We start from the raw sequence: 27,439 nt of genomic DNA on the forward strand, positions 1-27,439 counted from the left end.
TTTCCTTTGGGATTTAGGAACAGCATAGCTGGAGTAATCAAGAACACTTACTTCACTGTAACTTAGAAAGTTTCTCTTTCCAACATTGTTTAATGTTTGGAACCATCACAGTTTATTAAAATACAAACTCAAAAGTTTCCAGGTTTTGATGAGATGTTCTTGTTTTGACATCTAGAGACTGATTCAAGGTTTAGGCAGTGACTCCATCATAATATTCATTATTTGGTAAGCTGTGACTTCTTACTGGCCTTTGCTCATTTGCCCCTGACCAGTGTGAACACTGTTGGTCAGAGTGGGGAACAAAATGACTGAGGCACAGTCAGTTGTGGCAGGTGAGCTACACTCGATGCTTGATTTTTATAAGTGTCACCACCTGTTTATTGTGTCTTTCCAAAGCTTGTTCAAAGGTTTATTCAGTTAAATCCAAATTACTGTATTTCTTTTAGAGTTCTGAACAACAATGATTTACTTCTGTTAACACTTATAACAACCAAAAATAAAAAATAAAAATGCATAGTTTGTCATGAGGAAGGGTAAGATGCTGACTGTGTTCTAATGCTAGCCAGCAGAAGCGGAGTTATTTGCTGTTTTATATCAATTCTGGAAATATAGATTCTAAAGAGATGGGCCATTATAATGTTGACCATCTCAACAGAAAAATCTCCAAAGCATGGAGAGTCCTGGGCACAGGATGTCACTGTGCCCTGGTCCTATTCAAATTCATCTATTTTGTAAATAAAAGAATACAACTCAGTGTCAAGTCTTTAGCATATTGCTATGGAGGCTGATTAATTTAGCTTAAAGATTGTTAATTCCATTCTGGAGAACAATTTTGTAGTGTCTTGAATGAATTTCCTGATGTTTTATTCTCCTACACACACCAGACCTGGAATCACACACACTCAAATACTCAGTTTTCACCCCTCTGTAAGCTGATGAGACCTGAATACACCAGCTCTGCTGACCGATAGGAGCTCACAGAGATAGAGGGATTTTGCCTTTAAGAACTAAGAGTTAAAAATAAAAAAGTAAAAAAAAAAAAATTCAGCAGCACAGACAAGTGCTGATGCCATCACTGTGAACCCCACTTGTGATGAGGACCTGTTCCCCTGAAGTCTTCAGATAAACCTTTCTCGAGGTTGGCGCTCGTCGTAACCTTTGTTTTCACTAACACTTCTTCCCCTGCACTGGGTTCTCTGTAACACTGTCATACATGACAGTTTCTCAGGCTCCTCTGATGAGAGAAAAGTTGGAGGGCAAAACTTTGCTTTACCACTTTACCCTCTTGCCCAAGCTAGTCGCTGGAATTCAGTAAATAGTCTTAAGTGGCATATGTATGGATGGGTACAGGGTAAAACACTTCATAAAAGAACGGCTTAAACTTTGGGATTCAGTGGTAGAGTGACAGGGGTTAACAAGGAGAAAGGGCCCCAAGTAGGCATTATGAGGTTTTGTTCTGTTTTATTGTACGTGTAGATGTGCAAGCCATGGTGCATGTGGAAGTCAAAGGAGAGCTTTGTGGAATTGGTTCTCTCCTTCCACCTTCATGTGGATTCCAGAATTGAACTCAGGTCATGGATCTTTTATATCAACCACTCAAGCCATGTCACTGGCCATGCATACTGAGTTTAGACTTGTTTGAGCATTGTCCTGGCTTGATTTCAAAGCCTTCTTTTTAGACACTTTGGTAGTATTATAATTGCGTGTGTCTTCACTGCTGGTGAAGCCATTTTTGCATGCTCTTTTGATGTACTCTATAGATATTGTGGTTAGGTACAACCTGCATTGTGATATCATCACATCGCCTCAGTTGAAAGCAGCTCTGATCCCTAGCCCCTAGCCACACAGTATTGTTTTTGTTTTTATGTGTTGACAGTGGTTTGCTTTAATGTGCCTGTTTGATCTACTTAGAGGGCAGAAGATAAGGATTCCCAGTGTTTTGAAAATTAGTTGTGGAACATGGTAAAATATGTAATTTGCAAATACATACCTGTTATGCAAATAATAGAACACTGAGGTAAGTGGCCTCAGGATCCATTCTGAATTTCTTTTTCCTCTTACTCATTTATAAGCTGCCCAGTCCATTACACTAAACATTTACTTTTTCTTTAAACCATTTATATGATACCACTAAGCACAACTTCCTTATCTTTGAACAACTAGAAGCAGGAACCTACCTCTGTGAAGGCAGCATTTGCATCTAATAGTTGAGATGCCTTAGAGATGACCTAAACAGCCCCTAGGTCTGACTTCAGCTTTCAGAGTGTGTGCACCTGTGTGCAGATATCAGCGAGGGAGGTGCTGAGTGACTCCTGGAAGCCTTCACCAGGCCTTTGAGGACTCCTGCTTACAAGCTGCGTGCTTCACTTGTGTTCCTGTAGCTGAGCTCTCTAAGACCTACCTCCACCTCCATGTCAGTGCAGAACTGCAGGGCTAGCCCCAAATGGTTCTGATGTTTAGAATAGTGATGCATGTTTGTAAAGATAGAAGGAAAGGAAGAGGAAAAAAATGCAGGAAACTAAAGAATGCTTATCATTTTTATTCTTACCATCCAGATGTAGTTACTTTGTATTTGTTCTAAATAAAACCATCAACATGTTATGCACAAATCTTTTGATTGACTTGGTTTCAAGATTTTTTGGTTGGGGGAGACTGGTTGGTTGGTTATTTTTTGTTTGTTTGTTTGTTTGTTTTTGTTGTTGTTGTTTTCTAGAAAGGATTTCTCTCTGTAGCTCTGGTTGTCCTAGAACTTACTCTGTAAGACTAGGGTGGCTTCAGACTCCTACCTCTGCCTCTTTAGGTGTGTGCAACCACACCTGGCTGCTTCTGCTTTTATGAGTCTCTGTAATCTAGGTTAAAGCTGAGCTCAAGGCAGTCCTCCTGCCTCCTAGTGTGGGCATTACAGTGTGAGCCATTGCACCTGCTCTTTTTAATTGGTATATTCTCATTCATTAGTCAGCAGCCCACATCCTATGCGGAGCCACATAGTGTGCTTGTTTGTTTGTTTGTTTGTTTTGCTTTGTTTTTTGAGACAGGGTTTCTCTGTTTAGCCTTGGCTGTCCTGGAATTCACTCACTTTGTAGACCAGGCTGACCTCAAACTCACAGAGATCCACCTGCTTCTGCTTCCTATAGTATGCTTTTTTTTTTCTTTCCAGGTCATGTGACCTCTGCACAGCTGCAGAAAGTGTGAAAGCAACAATAAATACGAGTAAATGAGTGTGTGTGTGTGGGGGGGGGGTACTCCAATAACACTTTATTTTTAAAAACATGCAGTCTCCGGTGTGAGTCACAGACCACAGTTTGCTCACTCCTGTTTTCTTAAATGTTTCATTTTCACGAAATATACATAGTATTGCAAAAAGTGACAGTACAGCTAAGAGCTTTCTTTCACCCTTAACCCAGCTTTCCTTCAAGTTTCTTGAACAGCTATACTACAACATCCAAGCTGGCAAATGTCCTTGTATAATGTGTGTTCTTAGCTCTGTGCCCCATCACACAAAGGGAGAGTGTTCTCTCCATCTCACATTCAGCTTCCTCTGCCACCAACCATTCCTACAGCTTGACAATCTAGTGTTCTCCCATCCCTGTCATTTGGCTTTTGAGGATGTTTTACAAATGGAGCTATGTAGCATGTAACTTGGCTTTATCTCACTCAGCACTGAGATCCTTTCAAGCTGTTGCATGGGTCAATAGTATTCCTTTTTTTTTTTTTTTTTTTATTGCTGTGTAGTGTTCCAAGGTATGGGTACACCACAGTTCATTTAGCCTCTTATCAACCGAAGGGCATTTTGCTTGTTTCAAAGTGTTATTTTAAGGTTGTGGTGATCGAATCTTCTGTTTGAGTCAGTACAGAGTAGGTGACACTATAGACCTTGAACTTTATGTGACTCAGCTGTTGTGGCAGATACTCTCTTCATTCCTTATAGACAAGCTTCTGACTTGAATGTCATTTAGAAGGGGGTGGTCTATCCATCTCTTAGTTTTTTGTTGTTGTTTTGGTTTAGGACTTTGTTTTTTGAGATATGGTTTCTTTGTATAGCCCTGGCCATCCTAGACTTGCTTAGTAGACCAGGCTAGCCTAGAATTCACAAAGATCCACCTGTCTCTGCCTCCTGAATGCTGGGCTTAAAGGCATTCACCACCATGACTGGCTCATACCCAAGTTTTTAATTGGATCATATCTGTTATTTTAAATTCTTTGAATTCATTAAAACTCACTTATGTAAACCAAAGATCTTTGGTCTTCTGGAGGTTTTCAGGCTAGCGGGATATCATAAACCTATCATTGAAGTTCTGTCTTAATCCTTGTAGAGACAGAGACTTGGGTTCAAATCTCAGTGTTACCACTTGCAATTTGTGGACTAAGATAAGTCCCTTAACTCTCAGCCTCCTTTTTCTCTGTTAAAATGGCATGAGCCCTGTCTTACAAGGCTGCTGTGAAGAGCCCATGAAATAGCCTAGAAAAGACATGAAGAGAAAAGGAGAGAACCTTCAATAATGTTAGAGAAAAATGACAGTTTCGAATCAAGCAGTACTCATTAACAAGTGTGGGAACGCTAACTTTGCTGAAATTTTTATTTTTTAATATGGAGTTTTGCCAAAAGGACAGGAGGGAAAGTGTTTCTGTGGGCTGAGGTGGATGACCTATGCTGAAAACACAATACCAATTATCAGACCTGTGAAGAAATTTTTTAAATCAACAACGTCTGCACAGCCTGCCATCTGCTTCCTGTTAAGCAGATCTCCCCTTTTTCACATGGTTCCCCTGTTGGTTTCTGTGGCCCTGTCCTCTGCTTCTCCTGGCTCATCACCATCATTTTTTTGGCCTTAAGTGGAAGTTTCCCTAAGGATCTTCTCTTCTTCTCTTCGCTGCTTTTTCCACAACTTCTTCCCTGGCAATGTCCTGCTTTACCTCATTCCCCTACATCTGCATCCCTCACCCTGACCCTCCCTCCTTTCCATTCTGCTGGATGGACAACTCTATTGAACTAAGTATTTCCAAGAGTGTGGTCATTTTTCTTCCTAAAATGAATTTTTTTTCAACTCCCTGTTTCTATCCACAGCCCCACTATCTCCTCAGGCTTCCTGCCTGCAAACTTAGCATTTCCCCAAGTATTCATCTTTCTGTCACTTCCTCACCCCCAAAAACTCTAGTCATGTTGAAGGTTCTTCGATACATCTGTCTCCTTCCCTTTTTGATTAAGTTTCCATCCCAGTTTTCAAATTAACATACCCCTGTCCATCTTCAAGTATGTCATGTGAGACCTCCACGGCCCTGCGCAGGTTCCCTGGAGGACCTCCATGGCACTGATGGCCCCTTTTGTCTGTGGAGTAAAAGCCATATTTTTGTTTCAGTATGAAATCCCCATGCTTAGACTTGAACCTTTAAAAAAAATCTTTATATACACAAATTCCAACAAAGCAAAAATAAGTACTAAAATGTGAAATCTTAGAAGTCCATAATATTTTACTTTTCTCTAACTTCTTTATCTTCTAAGTAATTTATTTTCTAAGCTAGCAACAGCTCTTCCCATTTTCTGACATTTTTCTGTATCGGACCCATGTATGGGTTTCTTTCAGTATATTTAATTATTTCTTGCAAGATCTTTTGTCCTGTGCTAGAAATTCAATTTTTGTTTGATTTATATCCTCAAGTAGTACTTCATTTTTTTATTTTTAAGGTGTGTGTGTTTTAGTGTGTGTGTTTATGCTCATGCTAGTGCATGCGTGTGGCAGGGAGGTCAGATTTGATATCAAGTGTCTTAATTGTTCTTCATTTTAGTTTTGGGGACTCTCACATGAACCTGGGTCTCAGTCATTGACTGGGCCAGCCAGGGAGACCCCAGGATCTGCCTATCTAGCTCCTTTCAGTGCTGGAGTTACAGATGTAGGCCATGATGCCAGCATTTACCTGAATGCTGGGGCCCTAGCTCAGGTGTTCACGCTTGCACAGCCAGCCCATTACCCACTGAGCCAGCCCTCCAGCCCCTTCCAGAGCACTCTCCAGACATGGATCAGGTTTCCTTGAGACATCACTGACAGTCTATGTTCAGTCTAAGCAGAAACCCAAAGACATTACCATCAGATAATTTGTGACTTTATGCTAATATGTTAACTCTAGTTATGTCTAATACATGGCTCTCAGCACCTCATTTACCTACTAAAGCAAATAATTACACTCCGGTTGCCTCAAGTTTGTGTAATTTCCTTGTTTGGTGAGGTGAGAACTTTCTGTTAGGAAAAGAAAACTTGTGGGATTGCAATGGCTCTTCTGAGGAGGAGGAAGCAGGTGGTGGGGGATGGACAACTGCAAGGCTGTCAGGCGACTGAGGTCACCTGCAGCCACTCATCTTTCCTCAGCCAAGCAATTGCATGAAACTTAACATAATGTGCTCTTGAATCTCCTGCAGATGGCAATCAGAAGTTATTTCCCTGTGAAGTCTGTGGGAGATGGTTTGCAACAGATGTTCTGGTAAACATAAAGACGTTTTGTAGATGTGTTTCATTGGAGTTAAATGAACTGTCAAGTCAGTGAGGAGGCAACGGTGCCAAGATTAAAGACAGATGTGGAGGGGGTGGGAGGAGGAGTCTGTAACCTCTGGCTTCCAGGCCTGGAGGACACTGGGGCAAGCTGGTTATGCCACGTTCAAAAGTGACCGTATTAACTATGGTCTCCCTGAAAGCATGCCAGATGGAATGGTCTTGGCACAAACAATTATCCCTTGAGAGGTTTTGTCTCTTCCGCCTTTTCTTTAAGCATCAAAAATTCAAATTTCAAGGCCAAAACACCAGGGAAATTAGCTGGTGGAGAGGAATGAGCATTGAATTTCAGGCATCTGGAAACTTGGCTCATAGCTGCAAATTTGTCACTAATTCTGACAAGTCCTGTAACCTTCCTGTTTTCTGCCTTGCCACGTACACGGAACTCTGATTTCAAGGGGGTTTTATACCATTAGAACAGATAATGCATGGATACAAGCCTGCTCCAAGATCTAATTTTCCAGATATGAACTAACTACATTTTGAGTTCCCAGGCTTTAAAGTTGAATAAAAGTTTGGATTATTTCAAACTTGAGGGACAGGAAGGGCTATAAACAGACAGTCCACCCTAACATTGTAAGGAGGTGGCCAAAAAAGATACGTGTTTAAAAAGAAACTCTTAGGATGATAGTGAAATCATTTGGATATTTTAGATCATGGAATACTATATTGAACTTGCAGGATTTAGGGTTTAAATGACAAGGTACCTCCAAAATGAGGTTGCAGTTTTTGTTTTTCTGGGAAATTTTAGAAACAAAGTAATGTTTGCCTCTGGATAAACTGTGCTCAGAGGCAGGGCATGGGAAACAAGAGAATAAGAAGCACTCTTCAATGGCCTTTGCATCAACTCCTGTCTCCAGATTCCATCCCTGTTTGAATTCCTGTGTCAACTTGCTCTAGTGATGGACTGTGATCTGGAAGTGTAAGCCAAATGAACCCTGTCTTCCCCAACTTGCTTTTTGGTCATGATGTTTCATCTCAGCAATAAAAACCCTAACTAAGAAAACAAACAAACAAACAAAAACAAAACAACAACAACAAAAAACTGTGCTCAGAGCTCCTAAGGCTACCAGTGAGCTCATCCAGGCCTGTTGCAGCCCAGTGTCTACCCGTATCTCCCAGCACACTGTTACCTTTGCCGGCTAGGAACTGTGCCCCTAAGAGGTGCTGAGAGCCAGGTGGTGCCGTTGGATAGAGGTCACTAGATGTCACGGATGCTTTGCACACCCTTGAGTCTCACCCCTAGATAGAACACTCACACACATGGTCTGCCAACTTCTCCTGTAGTCTAACGTGGATGACTTGCAGGAACACAGATTTTTATAGAACCTGCATTTTGGAGATCTAAACAAAGCGACTTTGTAAATGGTAGGTCTTGTGTAAAAGGACAAAGATGTGTATGTGTGCCCTAAAGGCATGGTAACCAACTGCATTAGGTCATTGTCTGGTGCTGGGATGAAACACTCTGACGATAGGCAATTAAGGAAGAAAGGGGATTTTTTTGGCTTATGGTATCAGTCAGAGAGAACCCATGATGGCCAAGAAGACATGGCATGGTAGGCAAGGTATGACAACAGGAACAGGAAGCTGGCCAGTCACATTTTATCTACATAGAGGAAGCAGGAAAATGAACAGGAAATAGGTCAGCCCTTAGAAATAGACTTTCTGCAAGGCTCCATCTCTAAAGGATTCCGTAAGATCCTCACACAATGTCCCCAGGTGGGAACCAAGTATTCAAATGCATATGTCTATGGGTGACATTTCTTATTCAGAGCACCATACTTTATTAAGGAGGTACCAAGCAGAGGTCTATGTTTCCCTTTTTTCTTTTTTTTTTTTTCTGTTGGAAATGTTGAGTATTTAATAGATTACTGGCTGGAATAAAGAGCATATAACCTAACTTTTAGCTTTTGAGGTGTAAAATCAAATTTAAAGTAAAACACTAACTATTGTGTTAACTTTCTGTCACTATAACAAAATACCTGAGATAATCACAACATAAACAGAAAGGATTAATTCTGTCTTGGTTTTAGAGCTGCCATTTCATGAGCAGTTAGCCCAACTGCTTTGGTCCTATGTTTCAGCAGTGAAGACAAAAAGGAGGCTAAACGTTCTCATTCATAAGCAGTAAGCAGAAGAAAATTAGAAGGGTCATTAGTGTCACAGTTCCTTGAAAAGATACATCCCTGATGAACAAAGATCCTCACAGTGAGATTTCATTTGCTTTGCTGTTCTGTTTTTGAGACAGGATCACTTGTATCCCAGACTGCCTTATGCTCACAACCCTACTCCCCTGCCTCCCTAGTACTAAAACAGAGGCCTGCACCACTATTCCCAGTTTAGACCTCACCTCTGGGAGGTTCCAAAAGTATAGGAAACTGTAAAGCACCTCCTGACTTTTTCTAAGCACAGTATTGAGCTACCCGACAGGGCTGAGAGAGCTGATGGATTTGCCCCACTGTGGTCTAGAGTTAAGAGAATAGACTAAATTCTCTAGACACTAACCAGTCCCTGTCCTGGGGGCTAAGAATGTAGTCATTAAAACTTGGTGACAGTACATTTTCCAAATCAAGTTTCTACCCTTCCTTATCTAGGAAAGACATGGACCCATATATAAAAAGATATTCAACAAAAAACGCAAACCCTTCGATTCCTTGAAGCAGAGATTACAGGGAACTGACATTCCCACCGTGAGTATGCCTCCTCAGTCCAAGGTATGCCAACCATTCCTTTATTTATCATTATAGAAAGTACATTTAAGCTGGTTGCTTGGCTCTCTGTTTTCATTTTTGCTTGATAAGGCAGTGTAATGGCATTTCGATATAATCCACCTTTACTGTTTTCTGTATAATCTTACTTAGATTTTTAAAACAAATTTTAGATCCTTTCCAGATGTAGTAAAAAGAATCCTGTTTACATTTTCATAGAATGCCTTTCAGTCTAGAAAGTGACCTGGGAAAAAAGTTCTCCCCCCCCCCCCGCCCCAGATAAGGTTTCTCTAGATAGTTGAAGCTGGCCATGAACTGACTACATGGCCTAGCTAGCTTTAAGTTCATGATCCTTCTGCCTCAACTTCCTCAGTAGTGAGACTGCAGGTGTGCACCATACCAGTAAGAAAGTCACCAACTGGACTAGCAAGATAGCCACCACCAAGCAGACCTACTGAGTTCAGCCCCAGGCAGCCATGCGCTGGAAGGAGAGAGCTGACCCTGAGAGCTGTCTTCTGCCACTAGTGCTGTGGTCTATACGTAGCCACACCCAAAAGTAAATAAATAAAAATTCAATTTTCAAACATAATTTTAAAAAAGCAACCTTTAATCTTGCACCTGTTTTTTTTTTTCTAAAGTTCTATGGTTTTATTTTTTTCTTTGATTTTTATTTTATGTTCTTTTGTCACTGTTGTAACTTGTGAATGTTATAGCTGTAGCTTTTTTTAGGGGGGGGAGATTTTTCTGTCTCTAGAACTTAGATGGTCCCATTTGCTATAATTCAAAACCTAGTTATTTAAAAAAAAAAAAATCAGTTGATTGGTATGTAGTCTAGGCTAGTAGATGTTACTTTGGTTTTGTTTTTTACAGGCTCAGCCCGTGAGGAAATCTAACTGGAGACAGCAACATAATGAGTTCATCAATGCTATCCGATTGGCAAAAGAATGCACTCTAGCCATTAAAGAAGGCTGGTCCCTTCCACCTCCTCCCCCTCCAACCATCAACCCAGGTGTGTGGCCGCTTGGCTTGCTTTTGAGTTCAGGATTGACTTTTAGCCATATAAAATGACAGTAATAGTGACGAAGGTGTAATTTTACCCATCATACAAGTAAATCCATGCAGCACCTATTCCCCTTTCTTCCAGTCCACAAAGCTTGTGTGTTCCCTGCTGTCTGCTCCACCGTGACACTCCATCAGGAGACATCATCACACCTGGCAGGCTCGGCACATACCTACGGACACATCATTTGCACTGTGGCTGAGAAACTGGAAACTGTACACTGACTCCTAGGATCAGCAACCTTTGTTTGCCAGTGCTGATCTTACAGAGTTATGCACAGTTTAAATGGCTTCACAGCTTTCTTACCCAAGCTTTGTGTTTTGAAAGTTTTCATACAAGTCTTTGACTTGCTTGGTTAGGTTCACACCAAGGTACTTTATGTCATTTGTGGCTATTGTGAAGGGTGTTGTTTCCCTTTTATGTCATTTATGGCTATTGTGAAGGGTGTTGTTTCCCTTTTATGTCATTTGTGGCTATTATGAAGGGTGTTGTTTCCCTAATTTCTTTCTCGGCCCTTTTGTCTTTTGTATACAGGAGGGCTACTGATTTTTTTGAGTTAATTTTGTATCCAGCCACTTTGCTGAAGGTGTTAATCAGCTGTAGGAGTTCCCTGGTAGAGTTTTTGGGGTCACTCAGGTATACTATCATATCATCTGCAAATAGTGATACTTGGACTTCTTCCTTTCCAATTTGTATCCCCTTGATCTCCTTCAACTGTCTTATTGCTCTAGGAAGGACTTCAAGAACAATGATAAAACAGGGTCAAATGAAAGGGGAGGAGGTCCTCCCCTATCAGTGGACTTGGAAAGGGGCAGGGAGGAGACCAGGGAGGGAGTGTGGGGTTGGGGAGGGAATGAGGGAGCGGGATACAGCTGGGACACAGTTAACAAAACGTAACTAAAAAGAAAAATAAAATTAAAAAAAAAACAATGTTGAAGAGATATGGAGAGAGTGGGCAGCCTTGCCTTGTCCCTGATTTCAGTGTGATTGATTTAAATTTCTCTCCATTGAGTTTGATGTTGGCTATAGGCTTGCTGTATATTGCCTTTACTATGTTCAGGTATGTGCCATGTATCCCTGATCTCTCCAAGACTTTAAACAGGAATTGATGTTGGATTTCATCAAATGCCTTTTCAGCATCTAAGGAGATGATCATGTGGTTTTTCTCCTTCAGTTTGTTTATGTGGTGGATCACATTAATGGATTTCCGTATATTGAACCACCCCTGCATGCCTGGGATGAAGCCTACTTGGATATCTTAGTGGATGATATCTTTTATAAGAAAGAGGACAGAATAGGACAATAATCATTTTCAAACCTTCTGAAGTCTAAGGATTCTGCCTCTCTGTCGCTGTCTGTCTGTGCTATGCTGTGCTGTCTGTATCTCTCTTTCTCTGTCTTGATCTCTGTGTGTCTCTGTCTGTGTCTGCCTACCTCCCTCTCCCCCTGTCTGTCTGTCTGTCTCTCTGTGTTATATTGGGTCACATACCAATATAACTTGAAGATATATAACACACACACACTTGAAGATCAGAGGACAACTTATAGAAGTCATTTCTTTCCACTGTTGAGGGTTCAAAAGATCAAACCAGGTTGCCAGGCTTGGTGCTTGGTGCCGGCACCTTTGCTCATGGAGCCATTGTAATGACCCTGGAAGAAGTCTTTAAAAATGAAGTTTTAGATATCAATACTTTATCCTTGGCCATACCAGTAATTCATCGCTTAAGCAAAAACACAGGCTCATGTTTTCCAAGTTATTTGAAGAATGTTTTTAAAGGTTTTACCCACACCCCCACCCAGCCAGAATCCAGAATCTAATTAAAGTTCAAACGTTGCTTTCTGTTGTCTTTCCAGACATTTCTCAATTTTCTGCTACACCTTTGCCCAACCATTTAACTTTTATAATACTGTTCTGTGTTTGTCTGCTTGTTCAGTCAGATTAATGTTTAACTTGTCTCTCTAACCCATCTTTCTATAAGTTGGAGGTTAGAGCATCATGCTCAGTTAGATTAATTTTAATCTCTTGTCCAATGTGGAAGTTGCAAATATTTTTTTCTTCTGTTGTGTATTGCCTTTGGATTGTACTAATAGCCTTTAGTTAAAGCACAAAATTTTAAATTTTGTACTACTTTTTCTTTTGTTCTCTATACTTTTTCATGTTATAGCCAAAAAATATCACTGCCAATATATATTGCCAACATTTATCCCCTGAAGATGTTTTGGTTTAGGGAAACGACCTCATGTAGCTCAGACTGACCTCAGTTTGCTGTGTGGTGAAGGATGGCTCTGGGTTCTTGATCTTCCTCCCTCCACCTCCCACTTGTTGGGATGACTGCCATGCACTAGCCTGCCTAGCTCTTTGTGTTACTTATTCTAAAGTTCTAGGATTTATTTGTTAGGTGGCTGGTCTATTTCAAGTTAACATTTGTGTGTAAGGAAAAGGTTAGGCTTCAGTCTTACTCCTTTGCACACTGATAGCCAGTTTGCTCAGCTCCATTTGTTGAAAAGACCATCCATGAGGGTGACAAGAAGCAAATGTGGGGAGCATATAGGACATGCGTCAGTGGTTCTCAACCTGTGGGTTATGACAGTTTTGAGGGTAGCACATCAGATGTCAGATATTTACATTACAATTCATAACAGTAGCAAAATTACAGTTATAAAGGAGCAACAAAAATTATTTCATGGTTGAGAGTCACCCACAACATGAGGAATTATATTAAAGCATTAATATAGAACTGTGTCACAGAATTAGAAGGTTGAGAACCTTGATACAATTGGTCAAAAATGTTATCATGAAACCTAACACTTTGTACAATGAATTTACAGCAATAAAAAAATAAATAAAATTTTAAAAAGGCCATTCCTCCATTCTTACACAGTATCATTAATCTTATGAAAAGTAATGTAGGGCCCAGCAAAGTGGCACTTGCTGATAAGCTTGACAACTTTATTCTATCTCTAGGACTCCTGTGGTAGAAGGAGACTCTCACATGCTCCCACACACAGACACATACACACAAACAAAGCATCTTAAAAGTTTTTAAAGTCAAGTAACTGTAATTTGAAAGATCAATCTCTCTGTTCTGTGCCACTCATCTCTATCTGTCCTTATGCCAGGACAACTCGATTTTGATTACCATAGGATTAAAGTAAGTCTTGGAAAAAAAAAAAAACTGTGAAGGTTCCATATAGAGAAAGTTGTTTGGGATGTTTGGGGCCCTCTGACATTTCAGATAAATTTTAGTATTTTTCCCCCTATTTCTACAAAAATGTGACTTTGGGGGCTGAAGAGATGGCTCAGCAGATAAGGGGGCTTATTGTTCTTGCAGAGCACCCAGGTTCAGTACCCAGCACCTACACGGTGGCTCATGATACTCTCTAGCTCCAATTCTAGATGCCTTCTTCTAACCTCCACAGGCTCCTGCCCTCACATGATGCACACAGACAGGCAGACTGTCTTGGTTATGTTCTATTATGATAAGATAAGAACAAGGCAATTTAAGGAAGAAAGAGTTTATTGGTGCTTACAGTTTCAGAGTTAGAGTCCATGACCATCAAGACAGGGAGCAGGGCAGCAATTAGGCAGGCATGACACTGGAATAATAGCTGAGAGCTTATATAGTAACCCACAAACATGAGGAAAGAAAGATAATTGGGAATGGCATGGGCTTTTGAAACCTCAAAGCCAACCCCCAGCAACACACTCCTGTAACAAGGCCACACTTCCTATTTTTTCCCAGACAATTTTATCTACAGAAAACCAAGCATTCAAATGTCTGAACCTATAGGGGCCATTCTTATTCAAACCACCAGCCATATACATGTACACAGAAAAAATTAAAGAAATAGTATTTTGAATCTACTTTGGAATTTTAACAGGAATTTCACTAAACCTGTAGATGACTTTGGTTAGTATTGTTTTTTTTAACAATATTGTTTTCCAGTGTGTGGACACACACACAAAATGACTTTATATTTATCTATGTTTCCTTCTTTCACCATTTTTCTGTGTAAAATCTTTCGCTTTCTCACTTAAATTTATTCATATTGTTTTTATATCCATTTTAATTTTATAGAAAATGGAAATTTTTGCTTTATTCATGATTCATTGTTTGCATATAAAAATGTAGCTTAGTTTTGATATATCAAATATGTATCCTGTAACTTTGCTGGATTGATTTACTTGGGCTAGCCCTGCTTCTGCGGACTCATTAGCATTCTGCATAAATGTCACCTGCAAACAGATGTTATTCTCCCTTTTCTTCTTATATGTCTTTTTTTTCCCTTTCATGCCTAAATTCTGTCTAGTACTTTCAATACTGTTAAATATGGGTGGCAAGGTTGGGTGTTCTCATCTTGTCTCCACTGAGTACAGTGCCACCACTGTTTTTACGTCACTGTTTCAAGCAAAAATAATGGCATTCTTGGGAGGATTTTGACACGTGAAATGAAATGTGTGACACAATGGCACAAAGTTGAATGGGGAAATTAGATATATTTTCCAGGTTTTTACACAAGAATAGATGTAATATCATGTAAAAAAAATACATTGGGGTTTGCTACAGGAATCATTCAAAAATACAAAGGTATACCTGGTAGACTTTATCAGGTATGAAAAATGGGGTTGGGAGCAGAAAACATATAGGAAAAAGACAAATAGCAATGTGCAGGTTGGAAAATTGCATATTAATGGCATATTCTATTCTGATGAAAGACAGACACTGTCAAGCTAGGTAATAAAGCAAGAGCCAACAGTATGCTTTTTACAAGAAACACACTTTAAGGACAAAAACCGAAGGCATGGAGAAAGAGGCAAGCAATAACCATAGAACCAGAATAGCCTGCTTAGCAACAGGCAAAACAAACTTCAAGGTAAGTGTTAACAGAGATAATTCAAAAGACACAGTCATAAATAAAATAAAAAATAAAATAAAATAATAAAAACTATGTGCATGTGCTTCCAAGAATGTGAAACAAAGCCTGGTAAACTGGAAGGAGACAAATCACAGTTTTATTATGTTCAGGTGCTTTGTAACAACAAACTAACAAACAGACCCACAGGAAAATCAGTAGAGCTACAGAAAATCTGAGCAGCTATATCAGCTAACCTGCCAGGGAACTCAGGCAGAGCAGAATCCACAGTGCTTTCAAATACACAGGGAGCACTATATCCAGGACTGTAACGTCGACTTCAGAAATCTTGGAAGAATTGCAATCCTACAGAAAATATATTCTCTGACCATAATAAAATTAAAATAGAAATGAAAAAATATATCTGAAAAAAATTCCAAGTATTTAGAACTAGCAAGTGATTTCTAAACAGCCCATGAATCTAAGAACAAATCACACATTGAATTAGAAAATATTTTAAGTGAATGATAACAAAAACATCAAATATATGGGGGTCTTATATATGATGATAAAGTTTTGCTTCTCAAGTTAAAATAAAAGCAAATTAAACACAAATTAAATAGAAGGAAAATAATAAATGTAATTTATTGTATTCATAAAATATTTTTAAAGCATTTGATCACCTCAAAAGAGCAAAAATGGTTTACAGTATGTAACACTGTACATATTAAAAACAAAAAAAAAAAGACTCTCTCAGCAATAGGAAAATAAGAGATAATTTCTCCCACAAAGGGAATCCTTGACAAATCTCCATTTCTCATCATATTCAGTGGTGACAAACTGAACACTTTCCAACTAAGCTCAGAGGGGGAAAAAGAAAGAATGTCCATTCTGTCCATTTCTGGTAAACATGCTGGAAATACTACCCAGTGCAATAAGACAAAAATCAACATATGATGATATAGCATACACACATATGTAATATATAACATGACGACTGAGCTTTAGAAGTAAAGTTATCTGAATCACAAACTTCGTCACTAACGAGGAAACACAGACAACTCTAGGAAGCTTCTAGAACTAAAACAAATCCAATATGTTCTGTACTGCTGTGGATGAAGCGGAAACAGTTAAATATGAAATTAACAATACTTACAGTAACAAAAAACTGTTAAACACTAAAGATATAGTTGACAAAATATGCACAGAAATGGAAACTGAAAACCAGTTTTTCAGTTTCCTGCTTCGAGGAGTTAGAGAGGGCCAAAGTTCATAGAAATACTTACCATTTCCATAGCCTACGAGACTCGGTAGTGTGTTGTGATGTTAAGTGTACTCACATTTCTCTATGGTTTCAATTTAATTCCAATAAAAATAACTGCAACCCTTCTTTGCCAAGTAGGCGGTGACCAGCTGACTCTAAAAGCATGTGCAACTTGAACGGATCTGGAATAGGCAAGCCAGTTTTGAGGGAAACATCCAAAACAAAGGACTTAAGCTCTCTTAGTATCAGGACTTGGGATAAGTGTAGCAGTTAGGACAGTATGATGCTACAAGACCAACTGAAAAGAAAATGGACTCTGGCTGTAGAACCACCCCTAAGCATGGTTGGTTTGCTTTTAAGGTATGCTCTGGCTAAGCTTGATGTAAGCTAAAGCCACCCAAGAAAAAGGAAAGTCAGTTGATAAAATGCCTCCAAAAGACTGGGTTATAGACAAGCCTGTAGTACATTTTTTTGTTGTTTTTGTCTGAGAAAGGGTCTCACCATATAGTTTTAGCTGTGCCAAAACTCACTATGTAGACCAGGTTAGCCTCAAACTCCCAGAGATCTGCCTGCCTCTGCCTCACCAGTGCTGGGATTAAACATGTGGGCCACTATGCTCAACTCATAATGCATTTTCTTAATTAGCAATTGATATGGAAGGGTCAGTCTATTGTGGGAGGGCCACACCTGAGCTGGTGGTTCTGGGTTCTATAAGAAAGCAAGCTGAGCAAGGTGTGAGGAGCAGGCAAATAACTGGCATCTCCACAGCTCTGCATCAACTCCTGCCTCCAAGTTCTTGCCCTGTTGGAGTTCTTGCCCTGATTGCCTTTGATGATGAACAGTGATGTGGAAGTATAAGCCAAATAAACCCTTTTCTCCCCAACTTACTCTTGGTCATGGTGTTTCATCACAGCAGTAGTAACCCCAAGACAAAGTACCAAGATAATTAATTGAAGGAAAGAGTAGTCTTATTAACAAATATTGCTGGGAAAACTAGTTATCAATTTGAAAAAAATTTCTTATACTTTATATAACAATTCAAAATAGATCCTTGAGCTATGTAAAATAACTATTAAAATTATAGAAGGTGAATAAAATGTGGTCAACAAAGATTACTAAGGCTGAAAGAGATTGGTAAACTGGGTGTGGCAACACATGCATGTAATCTCAGCACTCAGGACTGAGATGCCAAGTTCAAGCCTGGACTTCAAAGGGAGAACTTGTCTCAAAGGCATGCACCACCATGGCCCAGCAGGCTCACGTTAAGACTGCATAAAGAACACTTGCAATTTGCCATAAAAAGACGAGAAGTGCTGGCAAGCACATGAAAGTTTACTTAACACTATTTTTCCTGTGCAAATTAAGGCTGCAATGAAATGCCACAACTTTCTCTTCCAGTTTGCTATCTGCTGCCATGATAAACGTGATGAGCAAAGGAAATGTGGCGGGGAGGAAAGGGTTATTACATCTTACAGATTTCAGATTGTTGAGGGAAGCCTGGGCAGGGGCTCCAGAGGAAGCTAGAGGCATGGCTGCAGCAGAAACCCCAGAGAAATGCTGCTCGATAGCTTGTTCCCAATGGCTCATTCCGCCTGCTTTTTAAAATTACAATCCAGAACTACCTGTCCCAGGGGTGGGACCACCCACATTGGGCTGGGCCCTACTATGTTAATCCCACATTAATCAAGAAAATGCCCCTGTAGATTTTCCTACAGGCAAATCTGATGGAGGCATTTTCTCTTCATGATATCCCTAACTTGTACCAAGTTGACAATAAACAAACAAAAGAAAAAAACAGTGCAATTAACTCTTGTCAACTTGACATATAAAAACATTATTATTAATCCATAATCTTTCCTTTCTTGCTTATTCTAAAATCTCATGTTTATATCACAATATGAAACATAGTAAAACTTCAGTCTTTTAAAAAATATCCAGTCTCATAACTATGGATCCTTGTAAAATTCAAAATAACACACTTTATAATTCCAAGAGGAAAGAAGCAGGGCAGAATCACAATCAGATCCAAGCAAAACAAAATATAACTGTAAAAATTCAATGTCCGACATCTGGAACTCACTCATTTTCTTTTGGACTCCAAAGGGCGTGAGCAGTGCCGCTTCTCTAGCTCTGCCATCCACAGCACACACAGTGTGTTTGAGGGATAGACAGGCTCCACTCCACACCTACCTGTTTGCTGTGGCAGTCCGCAGCCCCAGCATCTTCAATATATTGGAGTCTCCACTGCAAGTGAGGTTGTACCCTCACCAGTGACCTCTCCTGAGTTCTCAGTGCCAAGCCTCAGCTTCTGTCCACGACACTCCCCTTCAACCCTGCAGTTTCCATGCTGTCAAAAAGTACCGTGTAGGAGACTCTTATACATTACCAAGTTCAGCTGCCATCTTGAGATGCAGCTTTGTCCCCTTCTGGACCACACCTTCTGTGTGCTGACCTGAGAAAATTCTTCCCAAAAGATTTCACCTCAGTGATGTTAGTCTCTTCCTAATGACAACTGATTTCTCAGCCCTAATTAACCAGTATCAATTGTGCCAGTAAAGCAAATGTTTCACTTCAGTGGGGCTGGTCTCTTGCTAATCACAAGCTTATTCTTTAGCTCCAGATGACCAGAGCCACAGATTCTTAATTCAAACATTCCACATCAATAGCCCCAATAGTCTGCTCCCCTGTGAATCTTCACAAGTCAGGTGTCCATTGTCTGAGTTTCTCTTCCAAACTCCTACAGAACAGCCACTAAACTTTAAACACTCGATGAATTTTCCAGCTTAAAGTTCCAAATATTTTCACAGTCCTTCCCAAAACAACACCATTAGGTCTGTCACAGCAACAGCCCAGTCTCTTATAGTAATTTTTGTTCTATTTTGTATTCTATTACTGAAAATAAATACTAATCAGGACAAACTTGAGGAAAGGATTTATTTGGCTAACACATTCCAATCACAGTCCATCATTGTTGAAAGAAGTCAGGACAGGAATCAAGACAAGGAACCGAGGCAGGAACTGAACCAGAACCACAGAGTGCTGATACCTGGCTTGATCCCCACAGGTCAATTAGCTTGCTTTTTTATGCAACCCAGGACCACCTGTAGAAGTGGCATCACCCACTCTCATATCAATCATGAATTTAAAAAAAAAAAATTGCCCACAGACTTTCCTACAGGCCAAACTGATACAGGCATTTAAAGTTCCTTTTCTCAGATGTTCCTAGTTTGTGTCAAGTTGACAAAAATCTAGCCTAACACTAAACTTGAACCCTGACAACATGGCCATTAGCTGAAATGTGTAGCACCTATCTGTCACATATACTGCTGACTGAAAGGATAAAATGATGCCGTCCTTCTGTTATGTTTTCTTAAGCATATGTTTAACCTATTCAGCAATCCTATCTCCAGACATTTTGGGAAAGAATTAAAATCTATCCAGAATGTCTTCTAGTCACATTTATCTATATCACATAAACTGGGAACAACTGAAAATGTCCATCAACCAGCACGAAGGAAAACAAGCAGTGAAATATGTACAAAAGAAATATGCTCAACAGTACTATTGTACGTGTAGCACGATGGATAATCCATTATCGAAATTACAGAGTGAGTAAAACATGTCGATAGCATCAGGGAACTAGATCACTGATTTGACTGAGGCTGCATCTGGAGAATTGTGTCTGAACTGGGGTATGAGAAAATTTGGGGGTTACATGCTCTACGTTTTAATTGGAACAGTTATATAAATGTATGCATTTATCAAGATCTACAGAACTGCCCACTTGAAATAAATTCACTTTATTATGTAAGTTATCCTGCCACAAACTTCACTTGAAAAAGTCTGAAAACAAGCCACAGTGTAATCATGCAATAAATACCTCTTAAAACTCAAATCATGTGCTTATACCAGAAAATAATAATTGCTTTATTTTGCTGCATACTAATAAAAATGCAACTTAAAATAATGTATCATCTTAATATGTTTAATGCAATGATCTATCTACCAGGTTAGTAACAAGTATCAGAAAACAAAACATTTTTTTTATGTGATGTGTCTTTGTGTGGGCATGCAGATGCATGAGTGCTGTGGACGTGCATGTGGGTGTGGAAGACAGAGGATAAGCTCGTGTGTTGTCCTCTGGAACACCACCCACCTCTGTTGAGAGTCTTCATCGAGCAGGAGCTCGCTGTATGTATGTGGGTTTGGGGATCACACTCAAACTGGCAGGATAAGCCTTTTACCGTCTCAGTCATCCCCACAGAACAAAGCACACATTGGATGAGAAACAGCTTCATTATAACATCAGAAGCTGCATGATGATGGCTGCCTTACACGCACTTAGTTACATGTAACATCTGACACGTGAAGCCGTGTCAGATGTGCTTCATGATTGCCTTTCCTTACCCTGTGGGCTCTAAAATTACAGGATTATTATTCCTCAAAAAAATAATAATTCCCTTTGCATCACACACTTGATTAATTTTCTTCCTTTTGGATTTTTATGCTAAAATACAAATTTTATAATTAAATTCCTTACTACGTACTTAACAGTACTTCACAATAGCATATTTCATCGCAGCTTGGTTACACTGCTTGTGCAAGGATTTTATATTAGCCTGAATTCTTAGGCTTATGTACTAAAAAATTTATATGCACATACAAGGAGATTTTTATATCTAATATGACCTAATATGCATGAGTTTGCAAGTGATTGCCTTTTCCTTGTCAGCATGATTCCCCATTTTTATGACTCAGTTTTCATGAGTTGCATGTTATTTATTCTAGTTCTTACTGGCTTTCTGCTAAAGATCCATATCTCCAGGTCATTGCAATATTATACAAGAGCAATGATCTATAATACTTAGGATGGGGTCATTCTGTGGTATGGTGGTCAGAATCTCAAAGGCTGCATAAGGATCTTTATGTAATTTTTGTATTTAAAATATTTTTGTTCTTCTACTTTAAATTTTTTTATTAATTACACTTTATTCACTTTGTATTCCCCCATAAGCCCCTCCCTCCTGCCTCCCGATCCCACTATCCCTCCCCCTTCTTCACACATGCCCCTCCCCAAGTCCACTGATAGGGGAGGTCCTCCTCTCCTTCCTTCTGATCTTAGTCTATCAGATCACATCAGGAGTGGCTGCATTGTCATCTTCTGTGGCCTGGTAAGGCTGCTCTCCCCTCAGGGGGAGGTGATCAAAGAGCAGGCCAATCAAATTATGTCAGAGGCCGTCCCTCTTCTCATTACTATGTAACCCACTTAAACACTAAACTGCCATGGGCTACATCTGTGCAGGGGTTCTAGGTTATCTCCATGCCTGGTAGTTGGTTGGAGTATAAGTCTCTGGGAATACCCCTGTGTTCAAACTTTCTGGTTCTGTTGCTCTCCTTGTGGAGTTCCTGTCCTCTCCAGATCTTACTATTTCCCACTTCTTTCATAAGATTCCATCCACTCTGCCCAACAGTTGGCCATAGGTCTCAGCATCTGCTTTGATAGTCTGCAGGGCAGAGCCTTTCAGGGGCCCTCTGTGGCAGGTTCCTAGGTTGTTTCCTGTTTTCTTCTTCTGATGTCCATCCTCTTTGCCTTTCGGCATGGGGATTGAGCATTTTAGTCAGGGTCTTCTCTCTTGATTAGTTTCTTTAGGTGTACAGATTGTAGTAGGTTTATCTTGTATTATATGTCTATATGAGTGAGTATATACCGTGTGTGTCTTTCTGCTTCTGGGACAGCTCACTCAGGATGATCCTTTCCATTTACCTGCAAATTTCATGATTTCCTTATTTTTCATTGCAGAGTAATACTCCATTGTGTAGATGTACCACAATTTCTGCATCCATTCTTCAGTTGAGGGGCATCTGGGCTGTTTCCAGCTTCTGGCTATTACAAATAAAACTGCTACAAACATGGTTGAGCAAATGTCCTTATTGTGTGCTTGAGCCTCTTTTGGATATATGCCTAGGAGTGGTATAGCTGGATCTTGAGGAAGCGCTATTCCTAGTTGTCTGAGAAAGCGCCAAATTGATTTCCAGAGTGGTTGTACAAGTTTACATTCCCACCAGCAGTGGAGGAGGGTTCCCCTTTCTCTACAACCTCTCCAACATGTGTTGTCACTTGAGTTTTTCATCTTGGCCATTCTGATGGGGGTAAGGTGATATCTCAGGGTCGTTTTGATTTGCATTTCCCTAATGGCTAATGACGTTGAGCATTTCTTTAAGTGTTTCTCTGCCATTCGATATTCCTCTACAGAGAATTCTCTGTTTAATTCTGTTCCCCATTTTTTAAGTGGATTACTTGGTTTGCTGCTTTTCAGCCTGTTTAGTTCTTTATATATATTGGATATGAGTACTCTGTCAGATAAAGGGTTGGTGAAGATTCTTTCCCAATCTGTAGGCAGTCATTTTGTTTTGATGATGGTGTCCTTTGCTTTACAGAAGCTTTTCAGTTTCATGAGGTCCCATTTATTGATCTACTTTAACTTTATTTCAAGGCCTGGCCATCCTTTTGTAGTCCAATTTTTTTACTCACTATTGATGGTACAATGATTAATCTTTGAAATTATTTTCAATAGAAAGAAATAGAACGTAGTAATTTTTCTGAGCTCAGAATAAAGGGAAAAGATTACTCACTTTGAGACTAAGATAGAACCTCTGACACCATATGTTCGGATGGTTCAGCATCTGAATGCAAACAACAGCCCCAACTCCTCAGCCACAGGACCTTCTCCCACTTGTACTTTCTCCCACTTCTCCCGTGCTCAGGCTTCTTGTTCCTCCTAAGGATCTCAGGGGATCTAATGCTCCGTTACCAATTGGAAGTGTGTTTGCCTCATTATCTCAGAGACCGTGGTTGGAACAGAGATATATTCAAATATTGTTGCCTCCACAGCGGCATGCAGCGAGAAGCGCACGGAAAGAGTAGCAATGAATAGATGGATAAATGGAATTTGGCTCCACAAGCCAACTCATTGTCTTCAAGCGACCTAAGAAGTGGTGTGGCTGCTCTAAGACTTGAGAAAACAAGAAATAATAGCCATGCTGAATGCTCACTTCTAGGTAGTTTTTCTACAGCATTGTAAAGGAGTTCTGAATGATGTTGGTGCATTCTGGTCTCTAGCTTTTGCCCTCTTGTTTAGGAGTTGGAATCATGCTTGCTGGACCTGTTTCCACACAGCAAGAGCGAGCATTTATAACATGCTCGTATGTCCCACCCTTCCCGCTGTGCCAAGCCCTTGTGTGGATTATCTATTAACTTTCACAACAACCTGATGAAACAGGTGATATGGAGATGGGGGCCTATGTAAGTTGAGCAACTTGTCCAAGTTAATACACATAGCAAGCTAAGAACTTGTGCTCAAACCAGTCAGGCAGGCTTCAGAACTAAGCTCGTCATCATTTCTTAGTGCTTCCCAGAGTTCTATATTTAGGGCCATTCATCACTGTGTGAAATTCTTATTTTTTGTTTCTGCATTTAAATACATATTCCTTGATTGCAGAACATTGCATCTCCATATAAAAAGCAATGCATGGCCTGTAGTAGGCATTGAATAGATGATTAGTACTGTTTTCCAGAATGGGAAATAAAAGGAATGACTACTGGATCATCCCTAAATGTTTATAATTTTTACATTTGAGGAGTATTCATTTTATGAAGGAATTTGTTAAAATAGAAAACTTTAAGCCCTGCTTAAAGATAGGGCTTAAACTAGGGCTTAAAAAATAAAACAACTTCTCTTTAAAGACGAGGCTGTACTTGCAGGAATTTTGACTATTTGATAATGTAAACTTCAATCCTAAGTGTAAGGGTGATACAGCTCAGACCCTTTCTTGGAGGAAAATCTTGATGTCACTCATATCCACTTGGCTATCCCTTAAAGATGCCTAATTCAAGAACAAAACTAACCCTAATCCCTGCGTGCTTAGAGAAGATAGGCACAGACCCAACTTTACTTATGAGAATCTCCATGCTACAAGACGACCTTAGATCTTGTTCCATTCCCACGTCTTTCTCTAGCTAGTTGTATCTGATAATAAAACATGAAAGAAAATTTGACAAGGTGCTATACAGAATCACAGACCATCTAGGGTCACTAGAAGCTGCCTGGCTCTGCCTGGGAAATACTTCTAAAGCTACTTTCCCATCACCCTTCCTCGTTTGCTCTTCAATTTCTGACCCCCTACCAACTCTTATCCTATCTCTTTTTATACTTTCCCTTCCTGAGTATGTCATTTGCCTCCTCATGTAAGTGGGGAAAAAATCTAGCCACCACAAAATACATTTTTGTTGCCAATGACACTATGGTATTGGAGCCCAACTTCACCCCCTGAAAAGCCAAATTTTGAAACTAAATAGTATCTCTCTGTAACTCTGAGCAACCTTTTGTTTCAACTAGTTCCATTCCTGGGCTTCTTCTGGAAGAAGAAGCATGTATGCACATTCTTGCCATAAAAATTAGCATGCTGAGTGTGCTGTCCCAGAAGCAGAAAGACACACACAGTATATACTCACTCATATAGACATATAATACAAGATAAACCTACTAAAATCTGTACATCTAAAGAAACTAATCAAGAGGGAGGACCCTGACTAAAATGCTCAATCCCCATCCCAAAAGGCAAAGAGGATGGACATCCAAAAAAGAAGAAAACAGGAAACAAGTTAGGAACCTGCTGCAGAGGGCCCCTGAAAGGCTCTGCCCTGCAGACTATCAAAGCAGATGCTGAGACTTATGGCCAACTGTTGGGCAGAGTGCAGGGAATCTTATGAAAGAAGTGGGAAATAGTAAGATCTGGAGAGGACAAGAACTCCACAAGGAGAGCAACAGAACCAGAAAATTTGAACACAGGGATCTTTCCAGAGTTTCATACTCCAACCAAGTACCATGCATGGAGATAACCTAGAACCCCTGCACAGATGCAGCCCATGGCAGTTCAGTGTCCAAGTGGCTTCTATAGTAATGGGAAGAGGGATTGTCTCTGACATGAACTGATTGGCCTGCTCTTTGATCACCTCCTCCTGGGGGGGGGGGAGGAAGCAGCTTTACCAGGCCACAGAGGATGACAATGTAGCCACTCCTGATGAAATCTGATAGACCAAGATCAGAAGAAAGGAGAGGGGGACCTCCTCTATCAGTGGACTTGGGGAAGAGCCTGCATGAAGAAGGGGGAGGGATAGTGGGATCGGGAGGCAGGAAAGAGGGGTTTATGGGGGGATACAAAGTGAATAAAGTGTAATTAATAAAAGTTAAAAAAAAAAACTAGCATGCTGTGATGTTAGAACTTCTACACAAAGTTCTAAAAGCTTCTATGCTAACATTTTAAAGAGTTATTTCTAATTGAAATAAGTGCCTAAGAGTGCTTTATTCCCTCCTATGTCTTTACTTAGGCTTCCCCTTTGGACTAGGCTGTCTCAAACCAGAGTTTGGGACCTTGTTCTCCGATGTTGCAGTAGAGTTTACATTCAACTTCTTTCATTTCATATAGTTGCATTTCACAGTTGTCTTTGAAATGTTAATTGTGGTTTGTTGGTGTATTCACATCCAGATTATATTCAATGTCCTTATTGTATGAGGAGGTTTAATGAAACTGCTGCCCAGAGACATATTAATTTCTGCAAAGATCAGTCTTCTCGGCGTGTCTTTGATCCAGCCCAAACAGCAGCCAGACTGGCATCTAGAGCTCAGGTAATATCTCTCACCCAGATGTGAGCTTTGTGTCTTTGCATGTCTGGGACAAACAGGTAGGATCTGACAGGGATCTCAACTGTCCATGCTCAGAAGTACACGGGTCAGAAGGGTGATCACTGTCAATCATCTTCAAGGGGATTGTCTACTTCTGGCTCAACGTACCTTTGAAAGCTGCAGAAAAAAATATTTCTGAAATGCTTGAAGCTTCTCAGGATGAAGACTTCAGTCTATAAAGAATGTCACTGTAGCATTATGCTAATACCCTGCTTATCCAATGGTGTTTATCAGCCTAACCCACTCAGAAAAGAACTATGACTCAGTGAAACTGGTCTAAGAGGGAGCAATCTTGCCAACAAGATGCCTCATGGCTTGGGCTCTGATTTGTAGAGGGGGGGTGGGTAGATGAGATATACAACATGTCTAGTTTATGGTCTGTGGCCCTAACCAAAAACACAGTGGCTGATGGGGATTGAGAAGATGGAACAAAAAGGAAACAGATTTAAAGGGGTTATGGGTCAAGCCAGTTAAGATTGGAGGATGAAAAGAACTGATCAGATAGATGCTCAAAAGTATGGGAACATCAAAGCCTGAGCGTCTGGGAGCAGCAACAGGAACATTTCTGGGAAACCATGGAGCTGTGTTTCTCACTTTCTTTCCACTCTTCCACTCTTTTCCCACGGCTTCTGGCTTTTTTTTTTTTCTTTTTAATTTTTTTTTTTTTGAAACAGGGCTTTCTCTGTAGCTCTGGCTGCCCTGAAACTCGCTTTGTAAACCAGGCTGTCCTCACACTCAGAAATCTGCCTGCCTCTGCTTTCTGAGTGCTGGGATTAAAGATGTGTGCCACCCATGCCTGGCAGTATTGACTTCTCTGTTCCATTTTCTCTTGGTGGCTTCATGTGTCATAAGCAGTGTAGACATGAATTTATTTCAGAGTTTTGTAATTTTGTTTTTCCAAACTTGGTATGTACACATGCACTTAAGACACATAGCCTGAAATCAATTTATCCAAAATTTTCAGTGTGCCTGTATTTCAGCTGCAAGACATCGCATGAGGTCATGTGTGGAAAATTTCACACCATGCTGGTGGTCAAAATGCTTCTGGTTTTGGAGCATTTCTGAATACACATGTTTGGATTAGAGGTGCTGTAAACCCGAAGAAACACAGGAGAGAGGATGCAGATTTGCTGAGGAGTGCTGAGCACAGGGTTAGAGGCTTAGTCTTTCCCGCTGAGGCCCTGGGGAAGAGGGCAATGTCAGAGCCCGGACTCTGTGGTCATGTTTCATTTCCCATTGCGTGGTCGATCATGTGTAGGTGAAACTTT

The 27,439-nt window shown here is 40.2% G+C and overlaps 1 protein-coding gene across 1 annotated transcript in view; it reads left to right on the plus strand.

The window, feature by feature from the left end:
• The first annotated feature begins 304 nt into the window (after window positions 1-304).
• Zc2hc1b (zinc finger C2HC-type containing 1B) overlaps window positions 305-27,439 on the plus strand; it is a 62,306-nt gene continuing 35,171 nt past the window's right edge. Inside the window, exons 1-5 of the mRNA XM_055627732.1 lie at window positions 305-332; window positions 6,413-6,474; window positions 9,137-9,256; window positions 10,121-10,259; window positions 25,975-26,114. Coding sequence (XP_055483707.1) covers window positions 305-332; window positions 6,413-6,474; window positions 9,137-9,256; window positions 10,121-10,259; window positions 25,975-26,114 — 489 coding nt within the window. The remainder of the gene's footprint in view (window positions 333-6,412; window positions 6,475-9,136; window positions 9,257-10,120; window positions 10,260-25,974; window positions 26,115-27,439) is intronic.

The sequence above is a fragment of the Psammomys obesus genome, unplaced genomic scaffold (genome assembly GCF_907164565.1).
Source record: "Psammomys obesus unplaced genomic scaffold, mPsaObe1.curated_primary_1811, whole genome shotgun sequence".
Lineage (NCBI taxonomy): Eukaryota > Metazoa > Chordata > Mammalia > Rodentia > Muridae > Psammomys > Psammomys obesus.